The sequence below is a fragment of the Oncorhynchus masou genome, chromosome 32 (genome assembly GCF_036934945.1).
Source record: "Oncorhynchus masou masou isolate Uvic2021 chromosome 32, UVic_Omas_1.1, whole genome shotgun sequence".
Taxonomy (NCBI): Eukaryota; Metazoa; Chordata; class Actinopteri; order Salmoniformes; family Salmonidae; genus Oncorhynchus; species Oncorhynchus masou.
Window position 1 is genome coordinate 11,981,598 of NC_088243.1, and position 19,382 is coordinate 12,000,979.

General features: G+C 43.6%; 1 protein-coding gene across 10 annotated transcripts in view; it reads right to left on the minus strand.

The window, feature by feature from the left end:
- LOC135525587 (dystrobrevin beta-like) overlaps positions 1 to 19,382 on the minus strand; it is a 72,389-nt gene that overhangs the window by 35,242 nt on the left and 17,765 nt on the right. For 7 of the 10 annotated variants that reach the window (XM_064953296.1, XM_064953302.1, XM_064953295.1 and 4 more), the window contains exon 10: positions 3,665 to 3,739. The exons of 2 other annotated variants lie outside the window; for them this stretch is intronic. In XM_064953296.1, the coding sequence (XP_064809368.1) occupies positions 3,665 to 3,739 (75 nt within the window). Of the gene's footprint in view, positions 1 to 3,664; positions 3,740 to 7,146; positions 7,412 to 19,382 lie in introns of those variants that run through there. One more of the 10 variants, XM_064953304.1, reaches the window with a different exon arrangement.

Genomic DNA, 19,382 nt, shown 5'->3' on the forward strand with positions numbered 1-19,382 from the left:
ACATAAAACAATGTTTTTAATGTGAGAGCTCTACTGAGAAAGTGTTCCTATGTTTTTATAACATACAGTATATGGCAAATAAACTTGAAGCTTGAATTCTTTTGGTGCATGACACTCAGCTAAGAGCTAGTGAGTTAAAGCAAAGGCCCATTTCTCAGCTGTAGTGACATCTCGGACGTCCTTCAGTGGAAGACAAGCAGAATACAGTAATAATTGCATGGATTAACATTTACAAAGGAAAAGTGACAGTATGTCAGCGCACACAATCAGATGCTAGGAGGATCTGGGAGGGGACAGGCTGGATTGCTGCTTCGCAAACACACACAAATATATATAAACGCGCAGTATAATTTTAAACCTTCCCCTCGCCCATACCCGGGCGCGAACCAGGGACCTTCTGCACACATCAACAACAGTCACCCAGGAAGCATCGCTACCCATCGCTCCACAAAAGCCGCGGCCCTTGCAGAGCAAAGGGAACTACTACTCCAAGGTCTCAGAGCAAGTGACGTCACCGATTGAAACGCTATTTAGCGCGCACCGCTAACTAAGCTAGCCGTTTCACATCTGGTACACATGCGCACAAACACTTCCATAGTTTGCTTCTGATCTGATAATGCAAGAGAAAACACTACCTTATCTCCTGGCATCACTGCTTTTTTCAGCACATACTCCATGATCTCTCACACACACACACACACACACACACACACACACACACACACACACACACACACACACACACACACACACACACACACACACACACACCTCCTGTTGACCTCCCTCATCTAATGCACACAGCATCATCAACTTCTATAGCGACTGCCTGGGGTGGCGATAGAACAACAAGTCAGCTTCCTTTAGACTGCCTGGGGTGGTGATAGAACAACAAGTCAGCTTCCTTTAGACTGCCTGGGGTGGCGATAGAACAACAAGTCAGCTTCCTTTAGACTGCCTGGGGTGGCGATAGAACAACAAGTCAGCTTCCTTTAGACTGCCTGGGGTGGCGATAGAACAACAAGTCAGCTTCCTTTAGACTGCCTGGGGTGGCGATAGAACAACAAGTCAGCTTCCTTTAGACTGCCTGGGGTGGTGATAGAACAACAAGTCAGCTTCCTTTAGACTGCCTGGGGTGGCGATAGAACAACAAGTCAGCTTCCTTTAGACTGCCTGGGGTGGCGATAGAACAACAAGTCAGCTTCCTTTAGACTGCCTGGGGTGGCGATAGAACAACAAGTCAGCTTCCTTTAGACTGCCTGGGGTGGCGATAGAACAACAAGTCAGCTTCCTTTAGACTGCCTGGGGTGGCGATAGAACAACAAGTCAGCTTCCTTTAGACTGCCTGGGGTGGTGATAGAACAACAAGTCAGCTTCCTTTAGACTGCCTGGGGTGGCGATAGAACAACAAGTCAGCTTCCTTTAGACTGCCTGGGGTGGCGATAGAACAACAAGTCAGCTTCCTTTAGACTGCCTGGGGTGGCGATAGAACAACAAGTCAGCTTCCTTTAGACTGCCTGGGGTGGCGATAGAACAACAAGTCAGCTTCCTTTAGACTGCCTGGGGTGGCGATAGAACAACAAGTCAGCTTCCTTTAGACTGCCTGGGGTGGCGATAGAACAACAAGTCAGCTTCCTTTAGACTGCCTGGGGTGGCGATAGAACAACAAGTCAGCTTCCTTTAGACTGCCTGGGGTGGTGATAGAACAACAAGTCAGCTTCCTTTAGACTGCCTGGGGTGGTGATAGAACAACAAGTCAGCTTCCTTTAGACTGCCTGGGGTGGTGATAGAACAACAAGTCAGCTTTCTTTAGACTGCCTGGGGTGGCGATAGAACAACAAGTCAGCTTCCTTTAGACTGCCTGGGGTGGCGATAGAACAACAAGTCAGCTTCCTTTAGACTGCCTGGGGTGGCGATAGAACAACAAGTCAGCTTCCTTTAGACTGCCTGGGGTGGCGATAGAACAACAAGTCAGCTTCCTTTAGACTGCCTGGGGTGGCGATAGAACAACAAGTCAGCTTCCTTTAGACTGCCTGGGGTGGCGATAGAACAACAAGTCAGCTTCCTTTAGACTGCCTGGGGTGGCGATAGAACAACAAGTCAGCTTCCTTTAGACTGCCTGGGGTGGCGATAGAACAACAAGTCAGCTTCCTTTAGACTGCCTGGGGTGGCGATAGAACAACAAGTCAGCTTCCTTTAGACTGCCTGCTGACACTAATCTAAATACTGAGTGAGTGAGTGACTGAGTGACTGAGTGAGTGACTGAGTGAGACAGAGAGACAGAGAGACAGAGAGACAGAGAGAGCATGCAGTACGTGCTGAAAAAAGCAGTGATCCCAGGAGATACAGTAGTGTTTTCTATCGCATTATCAGATCAGAAGCAAACTAAGGAAGAGTGTGTATGTGTGTGTGTGTGTGTGTGTGTGTCTGTGTCCTCCTGGAGGAGAATGTGTTCTGAATATTGCCTCTCAAATTGCCCCGGAGCTGCTGCCAATGCCTGCCTACATCGCGGTACTACATGGGGTACTACATGGGGTACTACACGCACTGGTCCTGGGTACTACACACGGTACTATAATAATGAGTTGTCTCAGGACTCAAGGGGAAGCCACAGGGGAATACATCTTTAAAAACACAGGGGAAGACATCTTTAAAGACACAGGAGAAGACATCTTTAAAGACCCAGGGGAAGACATCTTTAAAGACCCAGGGGAAGACATCTTTAAAGACACAGGGGAAGACATCTTTAAAGACACAGGGGAAGACATCTTTAAAGACACAGGGAAAGACATCTTTAAAGACACAGGGGAAGACATCTTTAAAGACACAGGGGAAGACATCTTTAAAGACACAGGGGAAGACATCTTTAAAGACACAGGGGAAGACATCTTTAAAGACACAGGGAAAGAGATCTTTAAAGACACAGGGGAAGACATCTTTAAAGACACAGGGGAAGACATCTAAAGACACAGGGGAAGACATCTTTAAAGACACAGGGGAAGACATCTTTAAAGACACAGGGGAAGACATCTTTAAAGACACAGGGGAAGACATCTTTAAAGACACAGGGAAAGACATCTTTAAAGACACAGGGGAAGACATCTAAAGACACAGGGGAAGACATCTTTAAAGACACAGGGGAAGACATCTTTAGAGACACAGGGGAAGACATCTTTAAAGACACAGGGGAAGACATCTTTAAAGACACAGGGGAAGACATCTTTAAAGACACAGGGGAAGACATCTAAAGACACAGGGGAAGACATCTAAAGACACAGGGGAAGACATCTTTAAAGACACAGGGGAAGACATCTTTAGAGACACAGGGGAAGACATCTTTAAAGACACAGGGGAAGACATCTTTAAAGACACAGGGGAAGACATCTTTAAAGACACAGGGGAAGACATCTTTAAAGACACAGGGGAAGACATCTTTGGAGACACAGGGGAAGACATCTTTAAAGACACAGGGGAAGACATCTTTGGAGACACAGGGGAAGACATCTTTGGAGACACAGGGGAAGACACAGGGGGACTGACACAGGAGCAGGACATAAGAGGCTAGTAGCAGTTGGTGTTCTGCGAGGAACTCAGAGGAAATACAGTAAGTTAGAAATGATAGCTAGCTATAGGGGCATATCAAAGCCAATACTGAGGCACTTACCTTTTAGTAGGAGTAGGTACACCAGAGGACATGAACATTGTGTTGTTCATGTTGTTGGCTACTGGCTTCAGCTGACTGCAGTAAAACACAAGATTACACCACTTTATTTTTACACTGTGAACACAGACTTATACACCGAATATGGTGTTAGATTACATTACTGTAGGAGTCCTGAATATACCACCATGACTGTAAGCATTATCATACAAAACTACTGTGCTGTATGTAGTAACAAAAGATCACACCACTTCATTACTACACTGTATGCGAAATCGTAATACATTTTTAAAAATATATATTTTCTTTTACCCTTTTTTCTCCCCAATTTCGTGGTATTCAATTGGTAGATACAGGCTCTCTCTGTTGTCCCATCGCTGTGAGACCCGTACGGACTCGGGAGAAGCGAAGGTGGAGTGCCGTGCGTCCTCCGAGCCACAACCAATCGGTACTGCTTCCTGACAATGCCTGCTTAACCCGGAAGCCAGCCGCACAAATGTGTCGGAGGAAACACCGTACACCTGGTGACCGTGTCAGCGTGCACTGCGCCCGGCCCGCCACAGGAGTTGCAATGGGACAAGACATCCCTGCCGGTCAAACCCTCCCAAACCCGGACGACGCTGGGCCAATTGTGCGCCGCCCCATGGGTCTCTCGGCCGGCTGCGACAGAGCCTGGACTCGAACCCAGAATCTCTAGTGGCACAGCAGTGCCTTAGACCACTGCACCACTCGGGAGTCCCCTCTGTATGTGAAATCTACATTGTATATTGATGCTATTCACTGGGGGTTCTGTCTCTACGACATTGCACAACAGAAGGTAATTTGGGCGAGTAAACAAAGAGGTCCATCTGGCTTTCATATCAGCAGTGCTGTCATGTGCTAGCTGTGCTGGCTGGCTGGGACTCTCTCTTTGCTTGGTCCTGTGCTCGTTGGCTGGGACACTCTCTGTTTGGTCCTGTGCTGGCTGGCTGGGACTCTCTCTGCTTGGTCCTGTGCTCGTTGGCTGGGACACTCTCTGTTTGGTCCTGTGCTAGCTGGCTGGCTGGGACTCTCTCTGTTTGGTCCTGTGCTAGCTGGCTGGCTGGGACTCTCTCTGTTTGGTCCTGTGCTCGTTGGCTGGGACTCTCTCTGCTTGGTCCTGTGCTCGTTGGCTGGGACTCTCTCTGCTTGGTCCTGTGCTCGCTGGCTGGCTGGGACTCTCTGCTTGGTCCTGTGCTGGCTGGCTGGGACTCTGCTTGGTCCTGTGCTCGCTGGCTGGCTGGGACTCTCTCTGTTTGGTCCTGTGCTAGCTGGCTGGCTGGGACTCTCTCTGTTTGGTCCTGTGCTCGTTGGCTGGGACTCTCTCTGCTTGGTCCTGTGCTCGTTGGCTGGGACTCTCTCTGCTTGGTCCTGTGCTCGCTGGCTGGCTGGGACTCTCTGCTTGGTCCTGTGCTGGCTGGCTGGGACTCTGCTTGGTCCTGTGCTCGCTGGCTGGCTGGGACTCTGCTTGGTCCTGTGCTCGCTGGCTGGCTGGGACTCTCTCTGTTTGGTCCTGTGCTAGCTGGCTGGCTGGGACTCTCTCTGCTTGGTCCTGTGCTCGTTGGCTGGGACTCTCTCTGCTTGGTCCTGTGCTCGCTGGCTGGCTGGGACTCTCTCTGCTTGGTCCTGTGCTCGCTGGCTGGCTGGGACTCTCTCTGCTTGGTCCTGTGCTCGCTGGCTGGCTGGGACTCTCTCTGCTTGGTCCTGTGCTCGCTGGCTGGCTGGCGGGGACTCTCTCTGCTTGGTCCTGTGCTCGCTGGCTGGCGGGGATTCTCTCTGTTTGGTCCTGTGCTCGCTGGCTGGCTGGCGGGGACTCTCTCTGTTTGGTCCTGTGCTCGCTGGCTGGCTGGGACTCTCTCTGCTTGGTCCTGTGCTAGCTGGCTGGCTGGGACTCTCTCTGCTTGGTCCTGTGCTCGCTGGCTAGTTGCCTGATGACAAACTGAATTCTTCCGCTGCTCTATCGTTCGCTACATACTTCAGTCTGAGACTGCCATCTACTGTATCTTAGTCTATGCCGCTCTGACATTCAAATATTTACATATTCTTAATTCCATTCCGTTAAATTTGTATGTATTGTGAAATTGTTAGATGTAACTGCACTGTTGGAGCTAGAAACACAAGCATTTCGCTGCAGCCGCAATTATATCTGCTAAAAACGTGTATGTGACAAATACTATTTGATTTGATTGAAAGGCTGGGGCTCTCTCTGTTGGGCAGGATTATCCTCACTCTCACTCCCCCTCTCTGGGTGCATACCAAATGACATCCTATTCATTATACACCGAGTGGACAAAACATTAGGAATACCTGCTCTTTCCATGACAGACTGACCAGGTGAATCCGGGAAAAAGCTATGACCCCTTATTGATGACACCTATCTACTTCAATCACTGTAGATGAAGGGGAGCAGACAGGTTAATGAAGGATTTTAAAGCCTTGAGACAGTTGAGACATGGATTGTGTATATGTGCCATTCAGAGGGTGAATGAGCAAGACAAAAGATTTAAGTGCCTTTGAACAGGGTAGGCCAGGCGCACCGGTTTAAGTGTGTTAAGAACTGCAATGCTGCTGGATTTCCCCGCTTGTGTATCAAGAAAGTTCCACCACCCAAATGAAGCCCAGCCAACTTGACAACTGTGGAAAGCATTGGAGTCAACATGGGCCAGCATCCCTGTGGAATGCTTTCAACACGTTGTAGTCCATGTCCCCATGAATTGAGGCTGTTCTGAGGGCAAAAGTGGTGCAACTCAATATTACAAAGGTGTTCCGAATTTCAGACGTAAACTCTGCTGCTCAGACCATCAACTTTAAATTCACACTCTACTTCCATGTATAGAGAAAGCGTAAGCAGTGTCCTATTTTTTTTATTTATTTTACCTTAATTTAACTAGGCAAGTCAGTTAAGAATAAATTCTTATTTTCAATGGTGGCCTAGGAACAGTGAGTTAACTGCCTGTTCAGGGGCAGAACGACAGATTTGTACCTTGTCTGCTCGGGGGTTTGAACTTGCAACCTCCCGGCTATTAGTCCAACGCTCTAACCACTAGGCTACCCTGCCGCCCCTACGCTCTAACCACTAGGCTACCCTGCCGCCCCACTATACAGGGAATTGGGTGCCATTTCAGACGTAAACTCTGCTGCTCGGACCATTAACTTCAAATTCACACTATAGTTCCATGTATAGAGAAATAATAGTTAAACTAATTTTGGTATTTTTTTCTCCATCTCATCCTTTTAATCTACAATTTTTCCCCATCTCCATTCAGATGTAGGCTATTAACAGGGTGATCAAATACAATTGAGTAGGTGTGTTTGGACACACCTACTCATTCAACTTTTCAATTTTCTACATTGTAGAATAATAGTGAAGACGTCAAAACTATGAAATAACACACATGGAATCATGTATTAAACAAATCCAAATGTATTTTATATTTGAGATTCTTCAAAGCAGCCACCTTTACCTTGATGATAGCTTTGCACACTCTTGGCATTCTCTTAACCAACTTCATGAGGAATGCTTTTCCACCAGTCTTGAAGGAGTTCCCACATATGCTGAGTACTTGTTGGCTGCTTTTCCTTCACTCTGCGGTCCAACTCATCCCAAACCATCTCAATTGGGTTGAGGTCTAGTGATTAAGGAGGCCAGGTCATCTGATGCAGCACTCCATCACTCTCCTTCATGGTCAAATAGCCCTTAAACAGCCTGGAGGTGTGTTTTGGGTAATTGTCCTGTTGAAAAACAAATGATAGTCCCACTAAGCACAAGACAGATGGGATGCAGTATCGCTGCAGAATGCTGTGTGCCTTGAATTCTAAATAAACTCACAGACAGTGTCACCAGCAGAACAACCCTACACCACCACACCTCCTCCTCCATGCTTCACAGTGGGAACCACACATGCAGAGATAATCCGTTCACCTAATCTGTGTCTCACAAAAACAGAGCAGTTGAAACCAAAAATCGCAAATTTGGACTCATCAGACCAAAAGGACAGATTCCCACTGGTCTAATGTCCATTGCTTGTGTTACTTGGTCCATTGCTCGTGTTTCTTGGTGTCCTTTAGTAGTGGTTTATTTGCAGCAATTCGACCATGAATGCCTGATTCACGCAGTCTCCTCTGAACAGTTGATGTTGAGATGTGTATGTTACGTGAACTCTGAAGCATTTATTTGGGCTGCCATTTCTGAGGCTGGTAACTCTAATGAACTTATTGTCTGCATAAGAGGTAACTCTGGGTCTTCCTTTCCTGTGGCGGTCCTCAAGAGAGGCAGTTTCATCATAGCGCTTGATGGTTTTTGTGACTGCACTTGAAGAAACTTTCAAAGTTCTTGAAATGTTCCACATTGACCTTCATGTCTGAAAGTAACAATGGACTGTCACTTCTCTTTGCTTATTTGAGCTGTTCTTGCCATAATATGGACTTGGTCTTTTATCAAATAGGGCTATCTTCTGTATCCTATTTGACTTAGCCATGCCTCCTTGCCCGGCCAACATTTCCTCATCTCCCACCCCTTCTAATGCGACTAGCCCTGATGCTCCTCCCTCTTTTTCCCCTGCACCGCTACAAAGTTTCTCCCTGCAGGCGGTCACTGAGTCCGAGGTGCTAAAGGAGCTCCTTAAACTTAACCGCCAAAACTTTTTTTGGGTCAGATGGTTTAGACCCTTTCTTCTTTAAGGTTGCTGCCCCTATCATCACCACGCCTATTTCTGACCTTTTTAAACTGTTTCTCCTCTCTGGGGTGGTTCCAAATGCTTGGAAGTCAGCCACAGTGCGTCCTTTATTTAAAGGGGGAGATCAAGCTGATCTAAATGTTATAGGCCAAAAGTGTTGGATGTGGATGTGCCACTGCAACCTTAAAGGTCCTCAATGATGTGACCATTATCCTTGATTCTAAGCAATGTTGTGGTGATATTTTTATTGACTTGGCCAAAGCTTTTGATACGGTAGACCATTCCATTCTTCTGGGCCGGCTAAGAAGTATTGGTGCCTCTTACGGATCTTTGGCCTGATTTTCTTACTACCTCTCAAAGAGTGCAGTGTTTAAAGTCAGAACATCTGCTGTCTCAGCCACTGCCTGTCACCAAGGGAGGACCCCAGGGCTCAATCCTAGGCCCCATGCTCTTAATTTACATCAACAACATAGCTTCGTACCTCCTGAGCTCTCTCATCCATTTATATGCAGATGATACAGTCTTATACTCAGCTGGCCCCTCCCCAAATTGTATATTAAATGCTCTACAACAAAGCTTTCTTAGTGTCCAACAAGCTTTCTCTGCCCTTAACCTCGTTCTGAACACCTCCAAAACAAAAAGGTCCTGTGGATTGGTAAGAAGAATTCCCCTCTCCTCATAGGTGTGATTACTACCTCTGTCAGTTAAGAACTTGAGGTAGTCACCTCATACAAGTACTTGGGAGTATGGTTAGAAGGTACACTGTCCTTCTCTCAGCACATATCAAGGTTAAATCTAGACTTGGTTTCCTCTATCGTAATCGCTCATCTTTCACCCCAGCTGCATAACTAACCCTGATTCAGATGACCATCCTACCCATGCTAGCTTACGAAGACATAATTTATAGATTGACAGGTAAGGGTGCTCTCGAGAGGCTAGATGTTCTTTACCATTCAGCCATCAGATTTGCCACCAATGTTCCTTATAGAACACATCACTGCACTCTATGCTCCTCTGTAAACTGGTCATCTCTATACCCGTTGCAAGACCCACTGGTTGATGCTTCTTTATAAAACCCTCTTAGACCTCACTCCCCCCTATCTGAGATACCTACTGTAGCCCTAATCCTCCACATACATTATCTGTTCTGTCCATCACAGTTCTGTTAAAGGTCCCCAAAGCACACACATCCCTGGGTCGCTCATCTTTTCAGTTCGCTACAGCTAGAGACTGGAACGCACTGCAACACACACTCAAACTGGCAGCACTGTAAAGTACTTAAGTAAAAATACTTTAAAGTACTACTTAAGTTGTTTTTGGGGGGTATCTATACTGTACTATTTATATTTTGAACAACTTTTACTCCACTACATTCCTACTGAAAATAATTTACTTTTTACTCCTTACATTTCCCTGACACCCAAAAGTACTCGTTACCTTTTGAATGCTTAGTAGGACAGGAAAATTGTCTAATTCACATACTTAGAGACAACATCCACGGTCATCCCTACTGCCTCTGATCTGGGAGACTCACTAAACACAAATGCTATGTTTGTTGAACTGTGCCCCTGGCTATCTGTACACTAAAAAAAGAAGAAAATCATGTTTGGTTTTTCTTAATATAAAACATTTTAAATGATTTATACTTTTACTTTTGATACTTAAGTACTCAAGTAGTATTTTACTTGGTAACTTTCACTTTTATTGTGTCATTTTCTTTTAAGGTATCTTTACTTTTACTCAAGTATGAAAATTGGGTACTTTTTCCACCATTGCAAACTGGACAGTTTTATCTCCATCTCTTTATTCAAAGATTCAATCATGGGCTGCGGTTCAAACTCATGAAAGACACACTCTGGTCTACTTACACTCGGCTTATGCCAATAGGGGAATCCCAGTCACAATCTTGGAGGGCAGTCCAAATGATTAGCCAAGAAAAGGAAGTTTGCAACGTAAGGTGCTGAGTCCTTGTTTTAGTCGAGTTTGCGAGTGTATAATTATGTTCACTCCGGGGCCTGAAACTCCCTATAATTCTAATTTTCAACCATTGTACATCCACTAAGAAAAGGCTGCAAAAACTTAAAAACATCAATGGAGAAGTCAACATACAAGTGCAAGTAAAAACGAATGTAAAAAGGTTAGACATTGTGCTACTAATTCACATGACGCCACAAACACATCTCGTAAAAATAATGATGTTTTTGTTTGGTTATCTTTTGGAAATTGTCAAAATAAAAACAGTTTCCTTCTTCAGAAGTTCCAGCTAGGCAGGGCTAACGTTAGTTAGCTAATTCATTTGCTAGCTATCCTACAGTAGGCGTATATTAATAATGTATAATATATTTAATACAAGTAGACATGCAATCATAATTGACTGTAGCGCGTATAAAGCACCCAGTGGCTGAAAACACAATCCTCGCGGGATGAATGAGTGACACATTTCTGGGCAAGGGTGGTCCATTTAAAAATCCTTCCTTCCTCCCTCGCCCCTTGCCCTATAAGTGTATACTCGTCAGACATCATGATACGTCATCAGAAGTGTCCACTTTGAGGGCTGAGGAGATAGGGTGTGTCTTTTAAGTGTTTGGACTGAAGCCATGGACACTCTTACTGACAGTTGTGGCTGCTCTGCGTGATGTATTGTTGTCTCTACCTTCTTCACCACGCTGTCTGTGTGGGTGGACTCTTACTGACAGTTGTGGCTGCTCTGTGTGATGTATTGTTGTCTCTACCTTCTTCACCACGCTGTCTGTGTGGGTGGACTCTTACTGACAGTTGTGGCTGCTCTGCATGATGTATTGTTGTCTCTACCTTCTTCACACTGTCTGTGTGGGTGGACTCTTACTGACAGTTGTGGCTGCTCTGCATGATGTATTGTTGTCTCTACTTTCTTCACGCTGTCTGTGTGGGTGGACTCTTACTGACAGTTGTGGCTGCTCTGCGTGATGTATTGTTGTCTCTACCTTCTTCACCACGCTGTCTGTGTGGGTGGACTCTTACTGACAGTTGTGGCTGCTCTGCGTGATGTATTGTTGTCTCTACCTTCTTCACCACGCTGTCTGTGTGGGTGGACTCTTACTGACAGTTGTGGCTGCTCTGCATGATGTATTGTTGTCTCTACTTTCTTCACGCTGTCTGTGTGGGTGGACTCTTACTGACAGTTGTGGCTGCTCTGCGTGATGTATTGTTGTCTCTACCTTCTTCACCACGCTGTCTGTGTGGGTGGACTCTTACTGACAGTTGTGGCTGCTCTGCATGATGTATTGTTGTCTCTACTTTCTTCACGCTGTCTGTGTGGGTGGACTCTTACTGACAGTTGTGGCTGCTCTGCGTGATGTATTGTTGTCTCTACCTTCTTCACCACGCTGTCTGTGTGGGTGGACTCTTACTGACAGTTGTGGCTGCTCTGCGTGATGTATTGTTGTCTCTACCTTCTTCACCACGCTGTCTGTGTGGGTGGACTCTTACTGACAGTTGTGGCTGCTCTGCGTGATGTATTGTTGTCTCTACCTTCTTCACCACGCTGTCTGTGTGATTGGACTCTTACTGACAGTTGTGGCTGCTCTGCGTGATGTATTGTTGTCTCTACCTTCTTCACCACGCTGTCTGTGTGGGTGGACTCTTACTGACAGTTGTGGCTGCTCTGCGTGATGTATTGTTGTCTCTACCTTCTTCACCACGCTGTCTGTGTGGGTGGACTCTTACTGACAGTTGTGGCTGCTCTGCGTGATGTATTGTTGTCTCTACCTTCTTCACCACGCTGTCTGTGTGATTGGACTCTTACTGACAGTTGTGGCTGCTCTGCGTGATGTATTGTTGTCTCTACCTTCTTCACCACGCTGTCTGTGTGGGTGGACTCTTACTGACAGTTGTGGCTGCTCTACATGAGGTATTGTTTCTCTACCTTCTTGCACTTTATGCTGTTGTCTGTGCCGATAATGTTTGTACCATGTTTTGTGCTGCTGCCATGTTGTGTTGCTGTCATGTTGTGTTGCTGTCATGATGTGTTTTCATGTGTTGCTGCCATGTGATGTTGTCGTCTTAGGTCTCTCTTTATATAGTGTTGTTGTTTTTCTTGTCATGATGTGTGTTTTGTCCTATATTTTAATTTTAATCCCAGCCCCCGTCCCCACAGGAGTTTTTGTGGTAGGCCGTCATTTTAAATAAGAATTTTTTCTTATTAACTGACTTACCTAGTTAAATAAAGGTTAAATATATATATATATATATTTTTTAAGTATCCCACCCCTACCTTGTCACAACACAACTGAGTACTGATCATAATAGTATTAGCATACTGTTCGTTTCTCCTAAAAGGTTTTCAAAGAATGTTCAACCTTTATAGTACTGCATCATGTTTTCATCAGTATTTCTCTTAATAAGCAACTGAATTCATGATTCACTCACAGTACTACCAATGAGTGAGGGGGCACACAGATGGTCAGCAGAGTATTAACATGGAGATCCAATATTAGATCCTCCAGAGTCCAGCTAATACCGTCAAGGCACACTTAAGCAATAATGCTTGAGGGGTTGTGGTATATGGCCCGGGCTAAGGGCTGTTCTTAGGCGTGCCTGGATACAGCCCTAAACCATGATATATTGGCCATATACACCCCCCCACCCCCCCGGGTTGCTATTATAAACTGGTTACCAACATAATTAGAGCAGTGAAAATTGCAGTGAAAATTGATATTTTGTCATACCAGTGGTATACAGTCTGATATACCATGGCTGTCAGCAAATCAGCTTTCAGGGCTCGAACCACTCAGTTTAGGAACATATTTTTAACTACTTTTTTTAAACCTCCATATGAAAGTCCAAAACAATAAAAGAGTATGCTGATCCAGTTGAGACAAGGAAAAGGGGAATGTTATAGGAATATAGTGTCCTTAAACATATATCTCTAGTTTACTAAATTCTGACAAACAAGTCAAATCTCAACTCAAATATTTACGACTAACAATAGTGTAAAAAGCCAGCGTCCGCTTTCATCCAGGACCCTAATACTATAATAACTGAGATAAGGATATAATGAGAGGATATAATGAGATCTCACTCACCTCCTTTAGAGGGTAGAAAGCAACAGTCCGGCCTGCCAAATACAGCTAACCATTCAAGCACTGCTGTAGCCAGCTGCCTACCCTGGTCCGCTCTGCTCTTAACTGAGCCAGCAGCATCTTAATGAACTACACTGCTGCTGTCTCCAAGGAGACCCAGCAGTCACATGACTATGACGATACAGTCCCCTCCCCTCCCCTCCTCTCCTCTCCCTCAATTCAATTTAAATTTAAGGGGCTTTATTGGCATGGGAAACATATGTTTACATTGCCAAAGCAAGTGAAATAGATAATAAACAAAAGTGAAATAAACAATCAAAAAAATCTTTAACAAATAAATAATAAAATACATTTTTTCTCAATACCGCACTTCATCTCAACTTCTAAATAGACTAGATTTTTTCTCCCATCATTTTGTTTTTGCCGTTCTGTGAAATAAATGCATGACTGCCTTCTCTGACAATGCCATTTACATACGTGTACAGTTCCTCTGCCCAGGCAGCGCTGACACTTATCCAAAGCCCATTACATAAAAGGCCTTTCATATACAGCACTATACTATCCTCTGAGAAGTAAACCATCAAACCTTTCAGCAAACAGTGAACAAATAGAACTCCTATTTACTGACTGGTATTAAGAGTAGTGGGTGAAAAGACTCTTATATAAAAGGTTTAAGAATGACGTGCTCTGAGAATCTCTCTCTCGGCAGGTAAAAAACTCTGTTTATGATGTTCTCTAGAGCTAGATGGTGTCCATATTGATTCTGTCCCTGCTTACAAACATCTGGACAGACCGAAAGCTGTCTTTTAAAAAACATACCGATGACTTAGTTAAGAAGCTAAGAATAAAAATGGGTTTCTTTTCTAGAAGTCGGTCCTGCCTCTTGCTAAATAGTAGAAAGCAGATTATTCCGCTGACTTTCTGCCACTTCATTAAAGCCGTCAGGTGCAGATTCTTATAAAACGCACTGCTCTTTATTACGGGAGACATGTTTAGTACTCATCACTGCATTCTCTACCAGAAAGTTGGATGGCCCTCTGTGATGTCATCACTGCATTCTCTACCAGAAAGTTGAATGGCCCTCTGTGATGTCATCACTGCATTCTCTACCAGAAAGTTGGATGGCCCTCTGATGTCACATAGGTTGATACATGAAAACATAGCAATGTATAAAGCCCTTTATAAAATGTCCCACTGTACCTAACATCACTACTAAACCTCAGACCTAGCAGTTACCACCCCTGGTCTCAGGGATTGATAACTCTGATAAATCCTTTGGTGTCGGAGTTAGGTAAATCAGCTTTTAGTTCTTGGGCCTTATTTGTGGAACAATCTTCCAAATGTTATTACAAAATAATGTTTTGGTGCCTGTAGAGCAATTCAGAAAGCTGATTGAGGACCTTATTACTGATGATGATTATTATTATAATTGTTTTAAATGTTGCTTCGCATTTCGTATTTATATTTTGACGTGTGCATTTTCTGTCATTTCTTTAATTCAAGGCTCATCTGTAAAAGGGACCTTGGTCTCAGTATGACTCCCTGATAATGATTTCAGTCACACGTGATGTCACAATTTCCCATCACAACGATCCATAACCCAATAAGAGGTGCCACAGAGGTCAAAAGGTCAAATAATAAGAACAAGTCAACAGTATATTTAGGCATTTTATGATCAAAGTTCTGCAATGAGCTAGCTTAGCGTTGTCACGAAGAGTAGGCATCTAATGGCAATGTATGACATTCTACTCATTGTGCCTTGCCTGTGGCATCAAGGACAGAGAAGAGAAGGCTGTACTTTCATAAATGTCCCCTAGCTTTCATATCAGTCTCGCCTCTATTCCTGGTGAGACATCTCTTCCCTTCTATTTCTGACTTCAGAAATCAGCTTGAAGGGAAGAATTTGGAAATAATATATGCAATCTGCAGGCTGCAAAAAAAAATCAAATGAATCCACTACTTCCCAGTAATGCACTCTCTCCCCCTTTCTCTCCGTCTGTCAATATCCCGGTCATAAAATTCAAATCGTACTCACAACAAAGTGAATTGCATAGCTATTTCCAATTGCAATGACACTATTGACTAAAGGAATAAAACAACATGAGACAACCGCACTAGAGGTCGACCGATTATGATTTTTCAACGCCGATACAGATTATTGGAGGACCAAAAAAAGCTGATACCGATCAATCGGCAGATTTTTCAATTTTTTTATTTGTAATAATGACAATTACAACAATACTGAATGAACACTTATTTTAAATAGTACCTGCAAAACACCCGTCTCAACATCAACAGTGAAGAGGCAACTCTGGGATGCGGCCTTCTAGGCAGAGTATCTCTGTCCAGTGTCTGTGTTCTTTTGCCCATCTTAATATTTTATTTTTATTGGCCAGTCTGAGATATGGATTTTTCTTTGCAACTCTGCATAGAAGGCCAGCATACCGGAGTCGCCTCTTCACTGTTAATGTTGAGACTGGTATTTTGTGGGTACGATTTAATGAAGGTGCCAGTTGAGGACTTATGAGGTGTCTGTTTCCCAAACTAGACACTCTAATGTACTAGTCATTTTGCTCAGTTGTGCACCGGGGCCTCCCACCCTTTCTATTCTGGTTAGAGACAGTTTGCGCTGTTCTGTGAAGGGAGTAGTATACAGCGTTGTACGAGATCTTCAGTTTCAAGGCAATTTCTCACATGGAATAGCCTTCATTTCTCAGAACATGAATAGTCTAATGAGTTTCAGAAGAAAGTTCTTTGTTTCTGGCCATTTTGAGCCTGTAATCGAACCCACAAATGCTGATGCAAAAGAAGGCCAGTTGTATTGCTTCTTTAATCAGCACAACAGTTTTCAGCTGTGCTGTTTTTCTAATGATTAATTATCCTTTTAAAATGATAAAAACTTGGATTAGCTAACACAACGTGCCATTGGAACACAGGAGTGATGGTTGCTGATAATGGACCTCTGTACGCCTATGTAGATATTCCATAAAACATCTTCCGTTTCCAGCTACAATAGTCATTTACAACATTAATAATGTCTACGCTATATTTCTGTTCAATTTCATGTTATTTTAAATGGACAAAAAAAACAAAATGGCTTTTCTTTCAAAAACAAGGACATTTCTAAGTGACCCCAACGGTGGTTAACTTTTTTTTTTTTAAAGGCATACGTAGCCTACATATCAATGCATACACAAACTATCAAGGACATTTTAACACCATCATCCTAATTGCACTGTTTCCTTTCGGTTCAGGCCTACTAATACAAATTCAGGACATTTCAAAAACTTCATCCTCTCAGAATAAATGTGTCCTTATTAGAAAACAGAAGACTAGATCAATGTCCTAAATGGCAGCCATTACATCTGGCCATGTCTTAACACTGCAGATAATTGCTAAAGATAATTTGAGAAAGTGGATGTTTTTCCCCCCAAAATGAAGGAAGAGCAGTGTAATTGCCTCAATTTTTATATTTCAATTTAAAATCTAAGTACAATCCATGTGCAAAAGAAACGGAACATTGTGCCATCTGGTCAGAGCCGATATGGTGATGAGAGAGTCTGGTTTTATGAGATTGACTTCTAAGGCTGAGGTTTTACAGTCTGAATATTACTTTTCAGCCCCATCTAACTTCATTATGGCTATAATACTGCACTACACAGACTCATCCCCTGCTGTCACCACATTCTGATAACAATTGTGTGTTTGGTTTGGTTGAACCCAGAAACTAGTTTTCAACATCCTTCCTATTTAAAAGGGAAGGGAGGGCTAGAGGGAGGGAAGGAAGGGATGAATAGAGGGAGAGAGGAAAGAAGGGTGGAGAAGAGAGGGATGGAGGGAGATGACAGCCAGGAGAGGGAGGGACTCTGAATAACCCTAATCCTGTGTCAACTTTCACTGGGACTCCAAAATAGCAACAAAGCAGCACACTAACAATAGCCTGGTCCCAGATCTGTTTGTGCTGTCATGCCAAACAACAATCATATGGTAGGAGTAAGCAAGAAAGCACCAATAGATATTTTGCCTACTCCAATGTCATTGTCAAGTCAGACTTCATGTTTTCCATGACAATTCCATAATGAGTTGGCCAGAAACCAGTAACAGACTGTCACCAAGGCTACAGAAACGAGCTATAGGCTATAGCAAATCTGGTTTCTAGTGGGGCATAGTCAACTTGAGGTCAGTTTTAGCTACAATCTACACATGTAAGGCAATATACACTCACCGGTCAGTTTATTAGGTACACCACCCCATTCATGAAAATGGATCGCTCCTACTGACAGTGAGTCAAGTAGCTGTGGCTTGCTATATAAACCAGGCACACAGGCATCGAGACATTCAGTTACTGTTCGATATGGAACACAGTAGATATTATTCTGAAATAACATGAAATGTACAGAAATGTAACTTCAGTTATGTGACAGCCAGTAGGATATAAAACTGTTTCTATAATGATTTAAGAAAGGCTTCACAGCCAAAGCCTTAGATTTATAGCAAAGCTCCAGCTTCATTACATAACAAACAACGAGTTGATGGGGACCAAAATGGTGTTCAAAGCACCTACAGAAATAGAATCACTTAGAACCACTTTTCAAAACACCCAATTGGCAACAGAGCCTTCAGAAAGTATTCATACACCTTGACTTATTCCACATTCTGTGGTATTTCAGCTTGAATTCAGAATTTATCAAATATATATATATTTTTTTATCTCTCACCAATCTACACACAATAGCCCATGACAAAGTGAAAACATATTTTTAGAAATGTTTGCAAATTTATTGAGAATGAGATACAGAAATACCTCATTTACATAAGTACTCACACCCCTAGGTCAATACTCTGCAGAAACACCGGCGAGTCTTTCTGGGTAAGTCTAAGAACTTCCCACACCTGAATTGTGCTACATTTGCCCATCATTACTTTTTAAAATGTTTTTATTATTCTTCAAGCTCTGTCAAATTGGTTGTAGATCATTGCTAGACAAACATTTTCAGGTCTTGCCCTAGATTTTCAAGACGATTTAAGTCAAAACTGTAACTTGGCCACTCAGGAACATTCACTGTCTTCTCGGTAAGCAACTCTAGCGTAAATTTGGCTTTATGTTCTCGTCCTGTTGAAAGATTAATTCATCTCCCAGTGTCTGGAGGAAAGGGAACTGAACCAGGTTTTCCTCTAGGATTCTGCCTGTGCTTAGCTCCATTCCATTTATTATTATTTTTACCTGGAAAAACTCCCCAGTCCTCAACGATTACAAGCATACCCATAACATGATGAAGCCACCACTATACTTAAAAATATGGAGAGTGGTACTCAGTATTGTGTTGTATTGGATTTGCCCCAAACCTAACACTTTGTATTCAGGACAAAAAGTGAATTGCTTTGACACGTTTCTTACAGTATTACTTTAATGCCTTGTAGCAAACAGGATCCATGTTTTGAAATATTTTTTATTCTGTACAGGCATTCTTCTTTTCACTGTCCATTAGGTCAGTTCTCCTGCCACAGCCATTAAGCTAACTGTTTTAAAGTCACCATTGGCCTCATGGTGAAATCCCTGAGTGGTTTCCTTCCTCTCCGTCAACTGAGTTAGGAAGGACGCCTGTATCTTTGTAGTAACTGGGTGTATTGATGATACACCATCCAAAGTGTAATTAATAACTTCACCAAGCTCAAAGGGATATTCAATGTCTGCTTTTTACATTTTTACCCATCTACCAATAGGTGCCCTTCTTTGTGAGGCAATGGAAAACTTCCCTGGTCATCGTGGTTGAATCTGTGCTTGGAATTCACAGCTCGACTAAGGGACCTTATAGATAATTGTATGTATGGGGTACAGAGATGAGGTAGTCATTCAAAAATCACATTTAACACTTATTGCACACAGAGTGAGTCCATGCAATTTATGTGACTTGTTAAGCACATTTTTACTCCAGAATTTATTTAGGCCATAAGAAAGGGGTTGAA